General features: G+C 48.0%; 1 protein-coding gene across 2 annotated transcripts in view; it reads right to left on the bottom strand.

Annotated features, from left to right (window-relative positions):
- The window catches only part of FANCC (FA complementation group C), a 451540-nt gene that overhangs the window by 189393 nt on the left and 241216 nt on the right, over positions 1 to 20931 (bottom strand). For both annotated transcript variants that reach the window (XM_063913751.1, XM_063913750.1), the window contains exon 7: positions 11486 to 11650. In XM_063913751.1, coding sequence (XP_063769821.1) covers positions 11486 to 11650 — 165 coding nt within the window. The remainder of the gene's footprint in view (positions 1 to 11485; positions 11651 to 20931) is intronic.

Genomic DNA, 20931 nt, shown 5'->3' with positions numbered 1-20931 from the left:
CGACTGGTACACCCACGGTGTCACTAGAGCGTCCACAGCTATCGCCTGAGGGTCCCTTGACCTGGCGCAATATCTTTTTAGCTTTTTGTTGTTGTCTGACTGGATCAGCACCGGCTGGTGTTGAAGCAGGGGTCTTGCCAGACTTAGGGCATTGTAAATGGCCCTTAGTTCCAGAATATTTATGTGTAGGGAAGTCTCCTGACTCGTCCATAGTCCTTGGAAGTTTCTTCCCTGTGTGACTGCCCCCCAACCTCGAAGGCTGGCATCCGTGGTCACCAGGACCCAGTCCTGTATGCCGAATCTGCGGCCCTCTAGAAGAAGAGCACTCTGCAGCCACCACAACAGCGACACCCTGGTCCTTGGAGACAGGGTTATCAGCCGATGCATCTGAAGATGCGATCCGGACCACTTGTCCAACAGATCCCACTGAAAGATCCTTGCATGGAACCTTCCGAATGGAATTGCTTCGTAAGAAGCTACCATCTTTTCCAGGACTCGCGTGCAGTGGTGCACCGACACCTGTTTTGGTTTTAGGGGGTCTCTGACTAGAGATGACAACTCCTTGGCCTTCTCCTCCGGGAGAAACACCTTTTTCTGTTCTGTGTCCAGAACCATCCCCAGGAACAGTAGACGCGTTGTAGGAACCAGCTGCGACTTTGGAATATTCAGGATCCAGCCGTGCTGTTGTAGCACTTCCCGAGCTAGTGCTACTCCGATCAACAACTGTTCCCTGGACCTCGCCTTTATAAGGAGATCGTCCAAGTACGGGATAATTATAACTCCCTTTTTTCGAAGGAGTATCATCATTTCGGCCATTACATTGGTAAATACCCTCGGTGCCGTGGACAGACCAAACGGCAACGTCTGGAATTGGTAATGACAGTCTTGTACCACAAATCTGAGGTACTCCTGGTGAGGATGGTAAATGGGGACATGCAGGTAAGCATCCTTGATGTCCAGTGATACCATGTAATCCCCTTCGTCCAGGCTTGCAATAACCGCCCTGAGCGATTCCATTTTGAACTTGAACCTTCTTATATAAGTGTTCAAGGATTTCAAATTTAAAATGGGTCTCACCGAACCGTCCGGTTTCGGTACCACAAACATTGTGGAATAGTAGCCCCGTCCCTGTTGAAGGAGGGGTACTTTGGTTATCACCTGCTGGGAGTACAGCTTGTGAATCGCCTCCAGCACCGCCTCCCTGTCTGGGGGAGTAGTTGGCAAGGCTGATTTGAGGAAATGGCGAGGGGGAGACGTCTCGAATTCCAGCTTGTACCCCTGAGATACCACTTGTAGAATCCAGGGATCCACCCGTGAGCGAACCCACTGGTCGCTGAAGTTCCGGAGACGGGCCCCCACCGCACCTGGCTCCACCTGTGGAGCCCCAGCGTCATGCGGTGGACTTAGAGGAAGCGGGAGAGGACTTTTGTTCCTGGGAACATGCTGTTTGGTGCAGCTTTTTCCCCCTACCTCTGGGCAGAAAGGACGCGCCTTTAACCCGCTTGCCTTTCTGGGGCCGAAAGGACTGTACCTGATAATACGGTGCTTTCTTTGGCTGTGAGGGAACATGGGGTAAAAATGTCGACTTCCCAGCCGTCGCTGTGGAAACGAGGTCCGAGAGACCATCCCCAAACAATTCCTCACCCTTGTAAGGCAAAACCTCTATGTGCCTTTTAGAATCTGCATCACCTGTCCACTGCCGAGTCCATAATACTCTCCTGGCAGAAATGGACATTGCATTTATTCTAGATGCCAGTTGGCAAATATCCCTCTGTGCATCTCTCATGTATAAGACTACGTCTTTAATATGCTCTACAGTTAGCAATATAGTGTCCCTGTCAAGGGTATCAATGTTATCAGACAGGGAATCTGACCACGCAGCTGCAGCACTGCACATCCATGCTGAAGCAATAGCCGGTCTCAGTATAATACCTGAGTGTGTATATACAGACTTCAGGATAGCCTCCTGCTTTCTATCCGCAGGCTCCTTTAGGGCGGCCGTCTCCGGAGACGGTAGTGCCACCTTCTTTGACAAGCGTGTGAGCGCTTTATCCACCCTAGGGGATGTCTCCCAACGTATCCTATCCTCTGGCGGGAAAGGGTGCGCCCTTAGTAACTTTTTGGAAATTACCAGTTTCTTATCGGGGGAAACCCACGCTTCATCAGTCACACACTTCATTTAACTCTTTAGAGGGGGAAAAACCACAGGTTGCTTTTTCTCCCCAAACATAATACCCTTTTTTGTGGTACCAGGGTTAATGTCAGAAATGTGCAACACATTTTTCATTGCCGTAATCATGTAACGGATGGCCCTATTGGAATGTACACTAGTCTCATCGTCGTCGACACTGGAGTCAGTATCCGTGTCGACATCTGTGTCTGCCATCTGAGGTAGCGGGCGTTTTTGAGCCCCTGATGGCTTTTGAGACGCCTGGGCAGGCACGGACTGAGAAGCCGGCTGTCCCACATCTGCTATGTCATCAAACCTCTTATGTAAGGAGTTGACACTGTCACGTAATTCCTTCCACATATCCATCCACTCAGGTGTCGACCCCGCAGGGGGTGACATCACATTTATCGGCACCTGCTCCGCCTCCACATAAGCCTCCTCCTCAAACATGTCGACACAGCCGTACCGACACTCCGCACACACACAGGGAATGCTCTGACTGAGGACAGGACCCCACAAAGTCCTTTGGGGAGACAGAGAGTATGCCAGCACACACCACAGCGCTATAAATCACAGGGATGTACACTATAATGAGTGATTTTACCCTATAGCAGCTATATATATATATATATATATATATATATATATATATATAGTATTTGCGCCTAAATTTAGTGGCCCCCCCTCTCTTTTTTACCCTATTGAGCCTGGAAACTGCAGGGGAGAGCCTGGGGAGCGTCCTTCCAGCGGAGCTGTGAGAGGAAATGGCGCCAGTGTGCTGAGGGAGATAGCCCCGCCCCCTTCACGGCGGACTTCTCCCGCTTTTTTTATGGATATATGGCAGGGGATTTTACACATATATAGTCTTAATGACTATATTATGTGTATTTTTTGCCAATGTAAGGTAATCATATTGCAGCCCAGGGCCCCCCCCCCCCCCAGCGCCCTGCACCCATCAGTGACCGGAGTGTGAGGTGTGCATGGGGAGCAATGGCGCACAGCTGCAGTGCTGTGCGCTACCTTAATGAAGACCGGAGTCTTCAGCCGCCGATTTCCTGGACGTTCTTCTTGCTTCTGGCTCTGCAAGGGGGACGGCGGCGCGGCTCCGGGACCGGACGACCGAGGCTGGGCCTACGTTCGATCCCTCTGGAGCTAATGGTGTCCAGTAGCCTAGAAGCCCAAGCTAGCTGCAAGCAGGTAGGTTCGCTTCTCTCCCCTAAGTCCCTCGTAGCAGTGAGTCTGTTGCCAGCAGATCTCACTGAAAATAAAAAACCTAAATATACTTTCTTTTCTAGAAGCTCAGGAGAGCCCCTAGTGTGCATCCAGCTCGAGCCGGGCACAGATTCTAACGGAGGTCTGGAGGAGGGGCATAGAGGGAGGAGCCAGTGCACACCAGGTAGTCCTAATTCTTTCTTAGAGTGCCCAGTCTCCTTCGGAGCCCGCTATTCCCCATGGTCCTTACGGAGTTCCCAGCATCAACTAGGACGTCAGAGAAAAGAGGTTTACATGCTGCCCAGGGCGCCCCCCCCCTGCACCCTTACAGTGACTGCCGTGTGTGAGGTGTATGGGAGCAATGACGCACAGCTGCAGTGCTGTGCGTTACCTCAGTGAAGATCATGAAGTCTTCTGCCGCCTCTGAAGTCTTCTTTTCTTCTCATACTCACCCGGCTTCTATCTTCCGGCTCTGCGAGGGGGACGGCGGCGCGGCTCCGGGACGAACTCCAGGGTGAGACCTGTGTTCTGACTCCCTCTGGAGCTAATGGTGTCCAGTAGCCTAAGAAGCAGAGCCTTGAAACTCACAGAAGTAGGTCTGCTTCTCTCCCCTCAGTCCCTCGATGCAGGAAGTCTGTTGCCAGCAGTGCTCCCTGAACATAAAAAACCTAACAAATATACTTTCTGACAGGAAACTCAGGAGAGCTCCCTGAAATGCACCCTATCTCCTCTGGGCACAGTAGTAAACTGAGGTCTGGAGGAGGGGCATAGAGGGAGGAGCCAGTGCACACCCAGATCTAAAGTCTTTTTTAAAGTGCCCATGTCTCCTCCGGAGCCCGTCTATTCCCCATGGTCCTTACAGAGTCCCCAGCATTCTCTAGGACAGAGGTTCTCAAACTCGGTCCTCGGGGGCACACACAGTGCATGTTTTGCAGGTCTCCTCCCAGAACCGCAAGTGAAATAATTAGCTCCACCTGTGGACCTTTTAAAATGTGTCAGTGAGTAATTAATACACCTGTGCACCTGCTGGGTTACCTGCAAAACATGCACTGTGTGGGGTCCTGAGGACCGAGTTTGAGAACCTCTGCTCTAGGACGTAAGAGAAACTGTGTTTGTGCTGTTTTAAAGTAGAATGTTCATTAAGAGGAAAATGGTGCACATTTCTCAGGATTCCGCAGATAAGGTCGCTGACTCAATCTGACATTCTCCCCATGAGATCAGTTTCTCTCTGGTACATTACACATGGACTGTGAAAAAGTCAAAATGCTACAACAAAAGCATCATGGATGTCAGTGTGAATGTACTTACTGTATTGTAATTAGTTGTGCACTTGTGGATAACAGACTGAAATGGACCAAAACACTGCAAGCAATGCTTTCACCTGTTTTGTTTTGTTCTGTTATGCATTTTCTAATATGCACAAGAGATCAATGATCCCAAATACAGTAAAGAAAACAAGGACAGTGAGGAGGTTACTACAACATTTTCTCGTAGAGAAAAATAAACAAAAACCAAATTCTTAAAAAACAATTGTGCAATTTGACATACCAATTGACAACTATACTGGGAGCAATGTGAAAGGATACCTAGCAGTGTGCATCAGGAGGGTCATATTGTTGTTATGCAGCCCATCCCTCCAGAGGCTTTAGCCCCACCACCGACCAGGATGGTACTGGTTCAAACTAATTAAAGGATTTCCTAAATAGTGTGACTTGCCCTGCTGTCTAGCCTTGTTTCCACTGTAACATATCTGTTGTCCCACTACTGTAGTGCAAAGCAGCCCAAACTGTCAGCGCTGGTGATCAATATGGAAGAGGAGGAGCAATGCACGCAGTCAATATTTATTTTTCTGGGAAATTTCCAGTGCACAGGTAGATCGATTGCTTCAATATGACATCTGGTGGTAGAAAAATGGCACTACATGTGAAAAAAATTTAAGTGAATTGAGGTTTAACACTTGTTACATAATGTGCCAGTTGTACTTTAAACACTTGCAACATCTGTATCCACAATATTAGTGCAGTCCTCTTTCCACTACATCTCATGACAAATGGAGAGACAATACCACTCCTCTTTATACATACAAGAAATGATGTGGGTAATTCAGACATGATCACTGTTGTGTGTTTTCGCACAGCGGGTGATCAGGTCCAAACTCTGCATGCGTATGCACCGCAATGCGCAGTCGCGTTGCACGGGTACAAAGCGGATCGCTGCTCAGTGATGGGTTTGTGCGATGGATCCATTCGCACGGGAGATTGCAAGGAGATTGACAGGAAGAAGACGTTTGTGGGTGGCAACTGACCGTTTTCAGGGAGTGTCTGGAAAAACGCAGGCGTGTCCATGCGTTTGCAGGGAGGGTTCCTGACGTCAATTCTGGTCCCAGACAGGCTGATGTGATCGCAGCGGCTGAGTAAGTCCTGGGCTGCGCAGAGACTGCACAAGATCTGTTTGTACAGCTCTGCTACACATGCGTTCACACACTTTCACAGCTAAAATACACTCTCCTGTAGGCGGTGACTATCTGATCGCAGCAGTGCAAAAATCACCTGCTAGCGATCAGGTCTGAATTACCCCCTATATTATTTCCAGTGATTGGCACATACACATTTTTGCTATGCACTGTATGTTTTTATGTATTTATTAAAAATAGTTTTTTTTATTCAGTGTCTATCTGACTATTCCAATTTATTTGAGTAAAAGAGATGGTAAGACAATTGCATCTTTATGGGATCAAGCACCAATCACAGGACGTAATATAATTTCTTGCAAACTATATGCTCTACCACATATCTACACACCCACACATATATACACTAGGGATAATTACCATACCAGTTTGTTTTTGAATTGTGGGAGGAAACCGGAGCACATGGAGGAAACCCACACAAACGCAGGGAGAACATACAAACTGCTGGTGAATGATTGACAGGAAAGGGGCGTTTCTGGGTGGTAACTCAGCGTTTTCTGGGAGTGTGCTAACAAACGCAGGCGTGTCAGGGAAAAACGCGGAAGTGTCTGGAGAAACGGGGGAGTGGCTGGCCGAACGCAGGGCGTGTTTGTGACGTCAAACCAGGAACTAAACGGACTGAGGTGATCGCAATGTAGGAGTAGGTCTGGAGCTACTCAGAAACTGCAAAGAATTATTTAGTAGCAATTCTGCTAATCTTTCGTTCGCTATTCTGCTAAGCTAAGATACACTCCCAGAGGACGGCGGCCTAGCATGTGCAATGCTGCTAAAAGCACCTAGCGAGCAAACAACTCGGAATGAGGGCCAATGTGTACTTCAGGGGAAGCAGATATAACATGTGCAGAGAGAGTTAGATTTGGGTGGGGTGTGTTCAACTGAAATCTAAATTGCAGTGTAAAAATAAAGCAGCCAGTATTTACCCTGCACAGAAACAAAATAACCCACCCAAACGTAATTCTCTCTGCACATGTTATATCTGCCACACCTGCAGTGCACATGGGCCCTCATTCCGAGTTGTTCGCTCGCAAGGCGATTTTAGCAGTATTGCACACGCTAAGCCGCCGCCTACTGGGAGTGAATCTTAGCTTCTTAAAATTGCGAACGAAAGATTCGCAATATTGCGATTACACATCTCGTAGCAGTTTCAGAGTAGCTTCAGACTTACTCGGCATCTGCGATCAGTTCAGTGCTTATCGTTCCTGGTTTGACGTCACAAACACACCCAGCGTTCGCCCAGACACTCCTCCGTTTCTCCAGCCACTCCCGCGTTTTTTCCGGAAACGGTAGCGTTTTTTCCCACACGCCCATAAAACGGCCTGTTTCCGCCCAGTAACACTCATTTCCTGTCAATCACACTACGATCGCCTGAGCGAAGAAAAAGCCATGAGTAAAAATCCAAACTTCATAGCAAATTTACTTGGCGCAGTCGCAGTGCGGACATTGCGCATGCGCACTAAGCGGAAAAACGCTGCGATGCGAAGACATTTTCCGAGCGAACGACTCGGAATGACCTCCATGGTTTTGCCCAACTGCTAACAAATTTGCTGCTACGATCAGCTCTGAATTACCCCCTATGTTTCTAATACCTTTACTTCAATCTACCCATATGGATGAATACAGAGCATAATACTGTAGCTACCTAAACCCATCCCTCCACTAGCTCTCTATTAAAACCACTAAATCCAAAGGTCAGGCCTCACTTTGGGGTATATTCAATTAAAGTTGGATCCATTCCGACATTAATTTGTCAGAATGTATCCGACAGGGCCTATTCAATGAACCGTTGCTGACCATCTCAATCCGACTTAAAAAAAAAGTCGTATTGAGATGAAGGCGCTGAGAGAGGGAGAGCAGCGGGGAGATAGGAGAGAGCAGCGGGGAGACTGGGGAGAGCAGCGGCTACAGCAGCGTAGCCGGAGGATGGGGCACCACCACCGCTCACGGAAGCGTCCAACCGGCTCCAGCAAGCAAGGTCCCGCTTGCTGGAGCCGGGTGGATAATGCTGTGAAGTCTGGCGGCGGTGCCCCATCCTCCGGCTATGCTGCTGTAGCCGCTGTTCTCCCGTCTCTCCACAGTCGTCTCCCCGCAGTGTATAAAGTCTGGCAAGTAATGAGTGTCTGTGCAGCTAGCATGGAATAGAAGTGTATGATGCTGTAGCCGCTGCTCTCCCCCGTCTCCTCCTCTCAGCACCCTCATCTCCATCCAACTTATTTTAAAGTCGGATTGAGATGGTCGGAAACGGGACCAAAACCTGTCGAATTTGGCCCCCGTTTCCGACAGAAGCACGCAGATCAGCAACTATTCCGCCAATCCACGTGCTTTCCGACAAGTCGAGTTCCCAGACTTGTCGGATAAAAAGCCGGGGATTGAATAGATCAGAACCCCTTCCGACCTGAAAAAGGTTGAAAACTGACGTCTTTCCGACAAGACGGCAGTTTCGACAGCAATTGAATATACACCTTTATGTTTTTTTCGCTCTGTCTGCAGCATTACACACAATGGGACGTTCCCTTTTCATCACTGGTAAACTCAATCTGTCTCCCTGACTTTAGTGTTACAGAATCTACTGTTTTAAAGATAATAATAAAGATAGTAACTATAATTTTTTTTTTTTGTAAATCGTAAAGTTTAAGTTTATTAGGGTCTAGAGAAAACAGCATAAAAAGTACAATGCAACTTATTATAACAGGGGGGGGGGGGGGGCGGCAAAGCATAACAGGACTGCAATGAACAACAAACACACAGACAGTGTGCGTGTGTGGGGGGGGGGGGTGGATAGAGGAAATCTATGAACAATTAGGACAGAAGTCAAGGATAGGGGAAGGGGAGAATACAGCTGGTAATCCAAAGTGGCAAACCAGCACAGAGATGCAGTGGGGTACAGTGTTGGTGGGAGTGATAGGGATCACATGGTACAGTGGAAGGTTAGACGTGAAGTGGTGAGAGGTAGACTTGCAGAGATTAAGAGAGAGTTTGGTAATAAAGGGGGTACAAAAAAGAGAAGTAATGTAATAGGACGCACAAGCAGCTTCTGCTGATTAAAATAATATGCAGCATGCCTATATTCAGTGTGTAATTCTGCATCCGAAATTCTACGTTACAGTAGCATACCATTTTGTATGCAAATTAAGTCGCAGTGACACACAGAATATAGGCATGCTGCATATCATTTTAATCAGCAGAAGCTTGTGCATCCTATTACATTACTCTGCACTTACAACGCATTTTCGTTGGAAAAAACGCAAAAAAAAGACACTCGCCGCTACCGAGTCACATGGCACTCACACATTATGTGTAATGCACTAGTTAGTGATGCTGGGGTAGATCCGGTGAAGGCATTCTGATACAAGGTATCACTGAGTGCACACCTTATAGGCGTTCTCCCTGACGGAAGTGTCTTCCCCTAGAGCGGAGCCAAGACCCAGTTCCCACCCTAATTCATGAGTGTCCAAAGGTAGGGAGATTGGGTTCAAAATGAATTAGTATAGATAGAAGATGGAACCCCTATCCACAGGCTGGTAAATACAGAATCGTCCAAATGGTCTATGGTTGCAGTGGGGAGTGGTCAGTAGGGAGAGAAGAGGTTACAAAGAACCTTGGCCCTCATTCCGAGTCGTTCGCTCGGTAAATTTCATCGCATCGCAGTGATTTTCCGCTTAGTGCGCATGCGTAATGTCCGCACTGCGACTGCGCCAAGTAATTTTGCAATGAAGATAGTATTTTTACTCACGGCTTTTTCTTCGCTCCGGCGATCGTAATGTGATTGACAGGAAATGGGTGTTACTGGGCGGAAACAGGCCGTTTTATGGGCGTGTGGGAAAAAACGCTACCGTTTCCGGAAAAAACGCGGGAGTGGCTGGAGAAACGGAGGAGTGTCTGGGCGAACGCTGGGAGTGTTTGTGACGTCAACCCAGGAACGACAAGCACTGAACTGATCGCAGATGCCGAGTAAGTCTGAAGCTACTCTGAAACTGCTAAGAAGTTTGTAATCGCAATATTGCGAATACATCGTTCGCAATTTTAAGAAGCTAAGATTCACTCCCAGTAGGCGGCGGCTTAGCGTGTGCAATACTGCTAAAATCGCCTTGCGAGCGAACAACTCGGAATGACCTCCCTTATTGGGAGGTATTGGTAGAAGCAAGAATAAGGTAAATGAGATTGATCTTGTATGTCTGCAAATGACTGAGGGGCTAACATATTGAGAGTATGTCCAAACCAGGTGATGCCGGCCGCTGTCATGGTGGAGGCCATGTGGGAGGGCTGAACAGGAGGAAAAGAAGGGTGCTGCCACAAGGATGTCTAGGGAGAGGGGTACTCCAATGTAGTATATTTTTTACTGAGAATGTCCAAGGTGGAGAGCATGAAAGAACTGGTGGGAACCAAATAAGTAGTCTTTGACTATACAAGAGCCAGTGCAGATAAAACACAGATATGCTTTACAAATCCAACCAGCATTTAGTGCCTCGTGAGGAGTGCCAGGCAAGTACAGTAAATGACTATGCCAAATGGCAAAAGAATATCTTGAGAGCAATGGGAGGCCCAAACCGCCATTGGTCGATCTCCTAACCAGTACATCTCGTCAGAAATGAGGTCTCCTGTCGTTCCAAATAATTTTGATATAAGAGGATTGAAGGGTGTTGAGGACTCGGGCCGAAACTGTGAGCACCTTAAAAAAGTACAATTATTTATGGAGAACATTCAAGTGCGTTAATTTTGCCCACCAAGAAGATTAAGTAATTCTTCCAGCTCAAGAAATCCTGGCCAATGGCTCTGAACAAGGGGTGATAGTTGGCACTGAACAGACGATCAAAAGTTTTGGTTATATGAATCCCGAAGTATTAAGGTGACTCCTTCACAGTTACATGTCGAAATTCAGCTTGATCAGTTTTTTGAGGACCCCGGGATGTGTAGAGGAAGGGTTTCAGATGTATCATGTTTAATCTTGTAGCCAGACAATTTCCCAAAAAGGAATAGCTCACAGAAGAGGTTTGGGAGGGAGGTCAGAGGTCTAGTCATGGTAACGAAGGACAATTTTGAGAATGGGGAGAGTTTGCATTGGGAGTCTGAGTTAGCCCTAATTCTACAGGCCAGCGGCACGATGATGAGAGCAAAAATAGGAGGCAGAGGGGTCATCCCTGCAATTCGTCCCATTCTGTCTATATCCTGGTATAGATATGTCCCAGTCATTTATTGCATCATGACTCCGTAATAGCAGCAACATCCAGATCATCCTTTGTCATTATTGCAATTAGTTCTAGGATTTTACTTCCTAAGCTCCCAGTATTTGCACACATACTGTCGCTCTAAGAGTTTTGATTGTGCTTCTTCTGTTCCTAGCTATGTGCATCTCTCTGCCCATATTTATTTTGCTCTGCATTGTGTATTGAGGCTAGACATCTTTATGTTTAGCACATATTTTACAGCTTTTTAAATTACCGTATTTGATTTGGATCAAACTACTATTGGACACTGCTGTTATTGGGCTACATATGCTGATTTTGGACCAGTTGCCTGATTTGTACAAAACTACTGAATCATGTGCATTTGTGACTTATTAAAATAGTATATCCATTATTCTTTTGCAAATGGCTTTTCATGTCATTTTTTATTAATGCCAAACCTGTCTACTTTACCTCTGAATTGCATCATTCAAACTTTCTAGAAAGTGCTCATCAAGAACCTCACTTGACCCAGGCCCATGATAGAGAAGTAATGCTTCCAGCAAAGGTGCGATTTCAGGCAAAGTCAGGATGGGAATACATATCACACATACTGAGCGGATCTGCTCAGATGACAATCTGTTGAGAAATATGTAAGAATGAATGAATGCTTTCCTCTAAACTTGCACTTTCATAGATGCAACTACCATGTCAGACGGCTTAAACATGTAAGTAAAGGTTTCTGTGAATGTATAAAAACTGGTCAGTGAACATGAAGTAATAATATGTGGTTTAGAATTTCAGAAAAAAGTTAAGAAAAACAAGTGTAATTGAAACTACTTGTAAGGACCTGTTTGACTGAACTTCCAGAAACAATCATTGTCATGTTGGTAGACTATAGATGCAATGTTTGTGTGAGAGAAAAGAATAAAAGAACGTATACCGATTTTGTACATTGATAAAATTCTCTTTATGGTTTGAGGAATATGCTGTATGCACGACAACTTAAGAGTTATTTATTCAATTTCAACTTTCTTTTTAAAATCAGGGATACTTATTAAAAACGAGATTTATGGTAAGAACTTACCTTTGTTAAAACTCTTTCTGCGAGGTACACTGGGCTCCACAAGGATAGACATAGGGGTGTAGAGTAGGATCTTGATCCGAGGCACCAACAGGCTGAAAAGCTTTGACTATTCCCAGAATACATAGCGCCGCCTCCTCTATAACCCCGCCTCCCGGATAGACATAGGGGATGTCCTAAAGCAGTTCCTTATGGGAGGGGACGCACTGTAGCGGGAACAAGAACCCTGCGTCCAAAGGAAGCATCCTGGGAAGCGGCAGTATCGAAGGCATAGGATCTTATGAACGTGTTCACAGATGACCACGTAGCCGTCTTGAACAATTGTTCAAGGGTCACACCACGGCGGGCCACCCAAGAAGGTCCCACAGACCGAGTAGAATGGGCCGTAATGTGAGCAGGAGCCGAGAGGCCAGCCCTCACATAAGCATGTGCAAACACCATTCTAATCCATCTGGCCAAAGTTTGCTTGTGAGCAGGCCAGCCCCGTTTGTGAAATCCAAACAGCACAAAGAGAGAATCAGATTTCCTAACAGAAGCAGTTCTCTTTACATAGATACGGAGAGCCCGTACCACATCCAAAGACCTCTCTTTGGAAGACAGATCAGGAGAAACAAGTGCCGGAACCACAATCTCCTGGTTAAGGTGGAACGAAGAAACCACCTTAGGTAAGTATCCGGGACGAGTCCTAAGAACCGCCCGGTCACTGTGAAATATCAGATATGGGGAACTACAGGACAAGGCACCCAAATCCGACACTCTGCTAGCTGAGACAATAGCCAGCAGAAACACCACCTTAAGGGAAAGCCACTTAAGATCAGCTGAACCAAGAGGTTCAAACGGAGACTCTTGTAACGCCTCCAAAACCACCGACAAGTCCCAAGGAGCCACAGGCGGGACATAGGGAGGTTGGATACGCAACACACCCTGAGTAAAGGTATGCACATAGGTAAGGTCGCAATTTTTCTCTGAAACCACACCGACAAGGCAGATATTTGAACCTTGAGGGAGGCCAGACGCAGGCCTAAGTCCAGGCCCTGCTGAAGAAAAGTCAACAACTTGGCTATACTAAACTTGGAAGCGTCATAATCGTTAGATGCGCACCAAACAAAGTAAGAATGCCAGACCCTATAGTAAATCCGAGCCGAAGCCGGTTTCCGGGCCCGCAACATAGTTTGAATGACCGCCTCAGAAAACTCTTTAGCCCTTAAGACGGAAGCTTCAAGAGCCACGCCGTCAAAGACAGCCGGGCTAGGTCCTGGTAGACACAGGGGCCCTGAACGAGGAGGTCTGGGCGTTGTGGAAGTAAAATTGGACGCTCTGACGATAGGCCTTGCAGGTCTGAGAACCAGTGCCGTCTGGGCCACGCCAGAGCTATGAGAAGCAGAATTCCTTTTTCTTGCTTGAACTTCCGAATTACCCTGGGCAGGAGTGACACCGGAGGGAACACGTACGGCAGCCGAAACCTCCACGGCACCGCCAGCGCATCCACGAATGCTGCTTGAGGATCCCTTGTCCTTGCTCTGAAGACCGGAACCTTGTGATTGTGTCGAGACGCCATCAGATCCACGTCTGGAAGGCCCCACTTTTCCACTAGGAGTTGAAACACTTCTGGATGGAGGCTCCACTCGCCGGCATGTACGTCCTGACGACTGAGAAAGTCCGCTTCCCAATTCAGGACTCCCGGAATTAATATTGCCAATATGGCTGGTAGATGGCGTTCCGCCCAATGTAGAATCCGTGAGACTTCCTTCATTGCCAAACGGCTTCGAGTGCCGTCTTGAATATTTATGTAAGCCACTGTGGTGGCGTTGTCCGCAGAATGTTGATTGAGAGGAGGGACTCCTCCTTGGTCAACCGACCGTGAAGGAAGTGTTGCTCCAGCACCGCGCCCCTAACCTCTTAGACTGGCATCCGTCGTCAACAGGACCCAGTTGGATATCCAGAAGGGACGGCCCCTGCACAATTGTTGGTCCTGGAGCCACCAGAGCAGCAACAGACGAACCTCCGGAGTCAATGAGATCATGTGAGACCAGATTCGGTGAGGCAGGCCGTCCCACTTGGCCAGAATTAGCCTCTAGAGGGGGCGAGAATGGAATTGAGCATACTCCACCATGTCGAATGCTGAGACCATGAGGCCCAGCACCTGCATCGCCGAATGTATCGACACTTGCGGACAAGAAAGGAAGCAACGAATCCTGTCCTGAAGCTTCAGGACTTTCTCCTGAGACAAGAACAACCTCTGGTTGTGAGTGTCCAATAGCGCTCCCAGGTGCACCATGCTCTGAGCAGGGATTAGGGAGGATTTCTTCCAGTTGATGAGCCACCCGTGGGCTTGTAGAAACCGGACTGTCATATCCAGATGACGTAGGAGAAGTTCTGGGGATTTGCCAGGATTAACAAGTCGTCCAGATACGGCAGTATCCTGACCCCTTGACGGCGGAGTACCACCGTTAATCACCGCCATAACTGTGGTGAAGACTCGCGGAGCCATAGTTAAACCAAAAGGTAACGCCCGAAACTGGTAATGGAGGTTGCCAATCGCAAACCTCGGTATTGCTGATGTGACGCTGCTATAGGAATATGCAGGTAAGCATCCTGTATATCCGAGGAGACCATGTAGTCCCCAGGTTCCAAGGCCAGAACTATAGAGCGAAGGGTTTCCATACGGAACTTGGAAACCTTCACAAACCTGTTCAATGCCTTGAGGTTGAGAATGGGCGGAGAGGACCCATTCGGTTTCGGGACTAGAAACAGCGGAGAATAGTACCCCCGGCCCCTCTGCGCAAGAGGCACCTGTACTACGACTCCTGTATCCAGGAGGGTCTGTACCACCGAATGTAGAGTGTTTGCCTTTGTCTGGCCCAACGGGACGTCTGTCCAGCAAAATCGATGAGGGGGTCTGGCGTAACCTCGAGTGACGACTTCCTGTACCCAGGCATCTGAAGTGGTCTTCAACCATTCCTGGGTATACTCTAGAAGCCGACCCCCCACCCTGGGATCCCCCAGCGGGAGGCCCGCCCCGTCATGCGGCAAGCTTATTGGTCTTAGAAGCTGGCTGACAGGCCGCCCAGGCTCTTTTGGGCTTTGGCGTACCAGGTTTGGAAGTGCGGGTCTGCTTGTTGTACGCCTGACCTTTTGCTTTACCTGAAGGACGAAAGGGGCGAAAAGGAAATACCTGTAGCCTTCGACACAGAAGGAGTGGTACTTGGCAGACAGGCAGTTTTGTCAGTAGCCAAGTCAGCCACTATCTTACTTAAGTCCTCCCCAAACAGAATATCTCCCTTGAAAGGGAGTACCTCCAGGGTTTTTCTAGAGTCCAGATCCACAGACCAGGATCTCAGCCACAATATCCGGCGAGCCACGACTGACGTAGTAGAGGCCTTGGCTGCCAGGATACCGGCATCAGAAGCCGCCTCTTTAATATAGCGAGAAGCTGTGACAATATATGACAAGCATTGTCTAGCATGGTCAGAAGAGATTTCAGCTTCTAACTCCAAGGCCCATGCTTCAATAGCCTCTGCAGCCCATGTTGCTGCAATAGTGGGACCTTGTGCAGCACCCGTGAGGGTGTAAATCGCTTTCAAACAACCCTCCACACGTTTATCCGTAGGTTCTTTTAGAGACGTGACGGTAGTGAAAGGTAGAGCTGAGGAAACCACCATCCTAGCCACATGTGAGTCTACTGGAGGAGGCGTTTCCCAATTTTTAGACAGCTCTGGTGCGAGGGGAAAGCGAGCCAGCATCTTCTTTTGAGGCACAAACGTCTTACCCAGGTTTTCCCAGGGTTCCTATCGTATATCCACTGGGTGGTCAGAGTGAGGTAAAACTTGTTTAACCACCTTCTGATGCTTGAACCTATCTGGTTTCTTAGGAGGGATGGATGGCTCGGGATCATCCGTAATCTGTAAAATCAACTTAATAGCCTCCAAAAGATCAGGAACATCCACATGTGAACTACCCTCCCCATCAGCAGTATCTGTGTCAGAATCTGTGGGGTCAGTGTAAGTGCCGTCTTCATCAGACGAGGTGTCAGTGACAGCAGTGGATTGTGAGGAGATAAGAGCTCGCTTAGAGGACCCCTTGGGCTTGGGCGAGCGAGGGTCAGACTTTTTAGTAGTCAGGGACTGGTTCAACTTCTTCAATTGAGCAGATAAATCGTCCGTGTGTAGATGCATGGAAAAAGCGGCCCACGGTGGGTCATTATGTACCTCGTTTGCCACAGTCCCACTGGGGGGCAAGGAGCCCCCAGAACCAGAGCCCACAGCTGCTATATTCTCCTCATAGGGATCTGTGGCTTCAGCAACACAGACAGTGTGTTCAGCCCCAGAACCGTTGCCCTCAGAAGCAGACATGATATAACTTGCAGTAACAGGTAACACAGTACAATTGGCAGCAGCACAATACCTCTTACCCAAACCCCTGAGCAGTGTAGTCAGCACTAGCAGAGATAAAGGAGAGATATGGTGACTAAAATCACAGAGAAAAATACGTATTAAAGTATATCTTTGTGAAAATCCTATATAAATATAAAACCTGACGCACCAAGCCCCCTCAGGTTATAGAATATAGGGATAGCAAGTTGAGTGAGGGACACGAAATGGACACCACTCAGCGAGCTAATGCACACACAGATAGTCACAGTTTGTACAATGCAGAGGTTATTACTAACAATAACACTGCACTGGACTAGCTTATATATATAGCTATGTAGTCAATAGATATAACACTGCACAGTAAGAACTGGATGTATATCACAGGGTAATTGTACTATAAAACCCTGACTAAATGCACTCTTTCTTAAATAACACTGTCTAAAAGGCAGGTAGAATACTTAAGTGTCATGTAAAGTCACAGCACTGACAACCAGGCGGCTTTACACAGGAGGATTTGCCCAAGCAGTCCCAGGAACAGTGAAGCTAAGAGAAATGGCGCCCAGACACTGACAGGGAGTGAGGGAGAGACAGATATGCAGCTCCAGGGCGGGAACATTTGTGGGAAATGGCGCCCTGGGGCTGGGGGAGGGGCTTCAGGTCTGAGCCTTATCCCCCTGCTGGCAAAACCACCGGGTACTGTGGGTTACTATTAAAATGGTTTAGAGAGAAAACCTGACCTGCACCCATGCCCTGATGATCTAGTGGGATCGCCTGTACTGCCACAGTGTCCCCCGCCAGCGCACGCGGCCCGCCTCCCACCGACCGTGCCGGATCGCGATAAAGTACGGGTCCCGCAAGCGGGACCCACTCACCACCTCCCGAAGCGAGGCCACGCGATCCCGGAGAGCCTGACCATGAAGAAAACCGGAGCCTCCTGCTGTAGTTACCCGGCAACCAGGGCTCGGGAGTGTACAGCTCCGCTGGGGAGAGCTGGAGCTGCAGCAGTGAATTTCTCTGACATTTACACACCACTGCTGCCCTTGTAGTCTTCACTTTTTCTTCAAAAAAAGCTCTTCTTAGGGCTGCCTGGAGCAGCCCCTCTGTTATGTGCCTGCTATCTGCAGCACCAACTACAAAACTGAGTTCCTGCGCTGGGAGGCGGGGTTATAGAGGAGGTGGCGCTATGCATTCTGAGAACAGTCAAAGCTTTTCAGCCTGTTGGTGCCTCGGATAAAGATCCTACTCTACACCCCTATGTCTATCCTTGTGGAGCTCAGTGTACCCCGCAGCAGAAATATTTACGATTACAGACATATAACAAAACATAAACCAAGCAACATGTATGGGGATATTTATTAATGCTTGGAGAGTGATAAAGTACCAAACAATCAGCTCCTGTCATTTTCAAACACAGCCTGTAACATGGCAGATAGAAGCTGTTTGGCTGGTACTTTATCTCTCTCCAAGCTTTAATAAATACCACCCGTAATACCAAAAACCATAGCCAAGAAAATAAAAACATCTCACTAGTTTATCAAAGGTAGAGTGCACATGGTTTACATAACAAAACAGTAGTATTAATGTTATAAGAAATGCTTGAATTAGAGAACCAACAAAATATAAACCAAGAGAAAACAGGGGATGCACAAACTGTAAATATACAGTAAGAGAGTGACAAAATTACATTTATTTCTTAGCCCACTTTACCTACAAGAATTTTGGAAACTACTGGCAACTTTTAGAGAATCTGTGCAGGACGGTAAACCATAACACCACTGGTCTCATTAACCATTTTGGGAGTGCACTACTGTATATATCCTAACTTGGACCAGTGCAACTAAAATAAGAATTTACTCACCGGCAATTCTATTTCTCGTAGTCCGTAGTGGATGCTGGGAACTCCGTAAGGACCATGGGGAATAGACGGGCTCCGCAGGAGACTGGGCACTCCAAAAGAAAGATTAGGTACTATCTGGTGTGCACTGGCTCCTCCCTCTATGCCCCTCCTCCAGACCCCAGTTAAGGAAACTGTGCCCGGAAGAGCTGACACAACAAGGAAAGGATTTGGAATCCAGGGTAAGACTCATACCAGCCACACCAATCACACCGTACAACTTGTGATAACCATACCCAGTTAACAGTATGAACAACAACTGAGCCTCAGTAAGAGATGGCTCATAACAATAACCCTTTAGTTAAGCAATAACTATATACATGTATTGCAGAGAGTCCGCACTTGGGACGGGCGCCCAGCATCCACTACGGACTACGAGAAATAGAATTACCGGTGAGTAAATTCTTATTTTCTCTGACGTCCTAGTGGATGCTGGGAACTCCGTAAGGACCATGGGGATTATACCAAAGCTCCCAAACAGGCGGGAGAGTGCGGATGACTCTGCAGCACCGCATGAGCAAACTCAAGGTCCTCCTCAGCCAGGGTATCAAACTTGTAGAACTTAGCAAACTTGTTTGACCCCGACCAAGTAGCAGCTCGGCAAAGCTGTAAAGCCGAGACCCCTCGGGCAGCCGCCCAAGAAGAGCCCACCTTCCTTGTGGAATGGGCTTTCACCATTTTGGATGCGGCACTCCAGCCGCAGAGTGAACCAGCTGAATCGTGCTATAGATCCAGCGGACAATAGTCTGCTTCGAAGCAGGAGCGCCAACCTTGTTGGCTGCATACAGAATAAACAGCGAGTCAGACTTTCTGACTCCTGCCTTTCTGGAAACATACATTTTCAAAGCCGGGACTACGTCCAGCAACTTGGAATCCTCCAAGTCCCTAGTAGCCGCAGGCACCACAATAGGCTGGTTCAAAGGAAACAATGATACTACCCTAGGAAGAAATTGGGGACGAGTCCTCAATTCTGCCCTGTCCATATGGAAGATCAGATAAGGGTTTTTACATGACAAAACCGCCAATACTGACACACGCCTAGCTGAAGCTAAGGCCAATAGCATGACCACTTTCCACGTGAGATATTTTAGCTCCATGGTCTTAAGTGGCTCAAACCAGTGGGATTTCAGGAAATCCAACACAACGTTAAGATCCCAAGGTGCCACCGGTGGCACAAAAGGAGGCTGAATATGCAGCACCCCCGACACAACGTCTGAACTTCAGGCAGTGAAGCCAGTTCATTTTTAGAGAAAATGTATAGGGCCGAAATCTTGACCTTTATGGATCCTAATTTTAGGTCCATAGTCACTCCTGACTATAGGAAGTGCAGGAATCGACCCCGCTGGAATTCCTCTGTAGGGCCTTCCCGGCCTCACACCAAGCAACCTATTTTCGCCATATACAGTGAAAAAGTCTTGCTGTCACGTCTTTCCTAGCCTTTATCAGCGTAGGAATACTGCATCTGGAATGCCCTTTTCCGCTAGGATCCGGCGTTCAACCGCCATGCCGTCAAATGCAGCCGCGGTAAATTTTGGAACAGACAGGGCCCCTGTTGCAACATGTCCTGTCTGAGAGGCAGAAGCCCTGAGTCCTCTGAGAGCATTTCCTGCAGCTCCGGGTACCGAGTCCTTCTTGGCCAATTCGGAGCAAAGAATATTGTTTTCACTCCTCCTTTTATTACACATATGGCACAAAAGGAGGCTGAATATGCAGCACCCCCGGAACAACGTCTGAACTTCAGGCAGTGAAGCCAGTTCATTTTTAGAGAAAATGTATAGGGCCGAAATCTTGACCTTTATGGATCCTAATTTTAGGCCCATAGTCACTCCTGACTGTAGGAAGTGCAGGAATCGACCCCGCTGGAATTCCTCTGTAGGGCCTTCCCGGCCTCACACCAAGCAACCTATTTTCGCCATATACAGTGAAAAAGTCTTGCTGTCACGTCTTTCCTAGCCTTTATCAGCGTAGGAATAACTGCATCCGGAATGTCCTTTTCCGCTAGGATCCGGCGTTCAACCGCCATGCCGTCAAATGCAGCCGCGGTAAATTTTGGAACAGACAGGGCCCCTGTTGCAACATGTCCTGTCTGAGAGGCAGAAGCCCTGAGTCCTCTGAGAGCATTTCCTGCAGCTCCGGGTACAGAGTCCTTCTTGGCCAATTCGGAGCAAAGAATATTGTTTTCACTCCTCCTTTTATTACAATTCTCAGCCTTTGGGTATGAGAGGAAGAGGAGGGAATACAGAGACCGACTGGAACACCCACGGTGTTACTAGTGCGACCACAGCTATCACCTGAGGGTCCCTTGACCCGGCGTAAAACCTTTTTTAGCTTTTTATTGAGGTGAGACGCCATCTAGTCCACCTTAGGCAGTTCCCATCAATTTGCAAACTGCGTGAAGACTTCCTGATGAAGTCCCCACTTTCCCGGGTGGAGGTCGTGCCTGCTGAGGAAGTCTGCTTCCCAGATGTCCACTCCCGGAACGAACACTGCTGACAGTGCGCTTACTTGATTCTCCGCCCAGCAAAGAATTCTGGTGGCTTCTACCCTCGCCACCATGCTCCTTGTGCCG

Source organism: Pseudophryne corroboree, chromosome 1 (assembly GCF_028390025.1).
Source record: "Pseudophryne corroboree isolate aPseCor3 chromosome 1, aPseCor3.hap2, whole genome shotgun sequence".
In the NCBI taxonomy this organism is placed as follows: Eukaryota; Metazoa; Chordata; class Amphibia; order Anura; family Myobatrachidae; genus Pseudophryne; species Pseudophryne corroboree.
The sequence above is the reverse complement of the archived record's forward strand: the minus strand, read 5'-3'. Positions and strand labels throughout refer to the sequence as shown.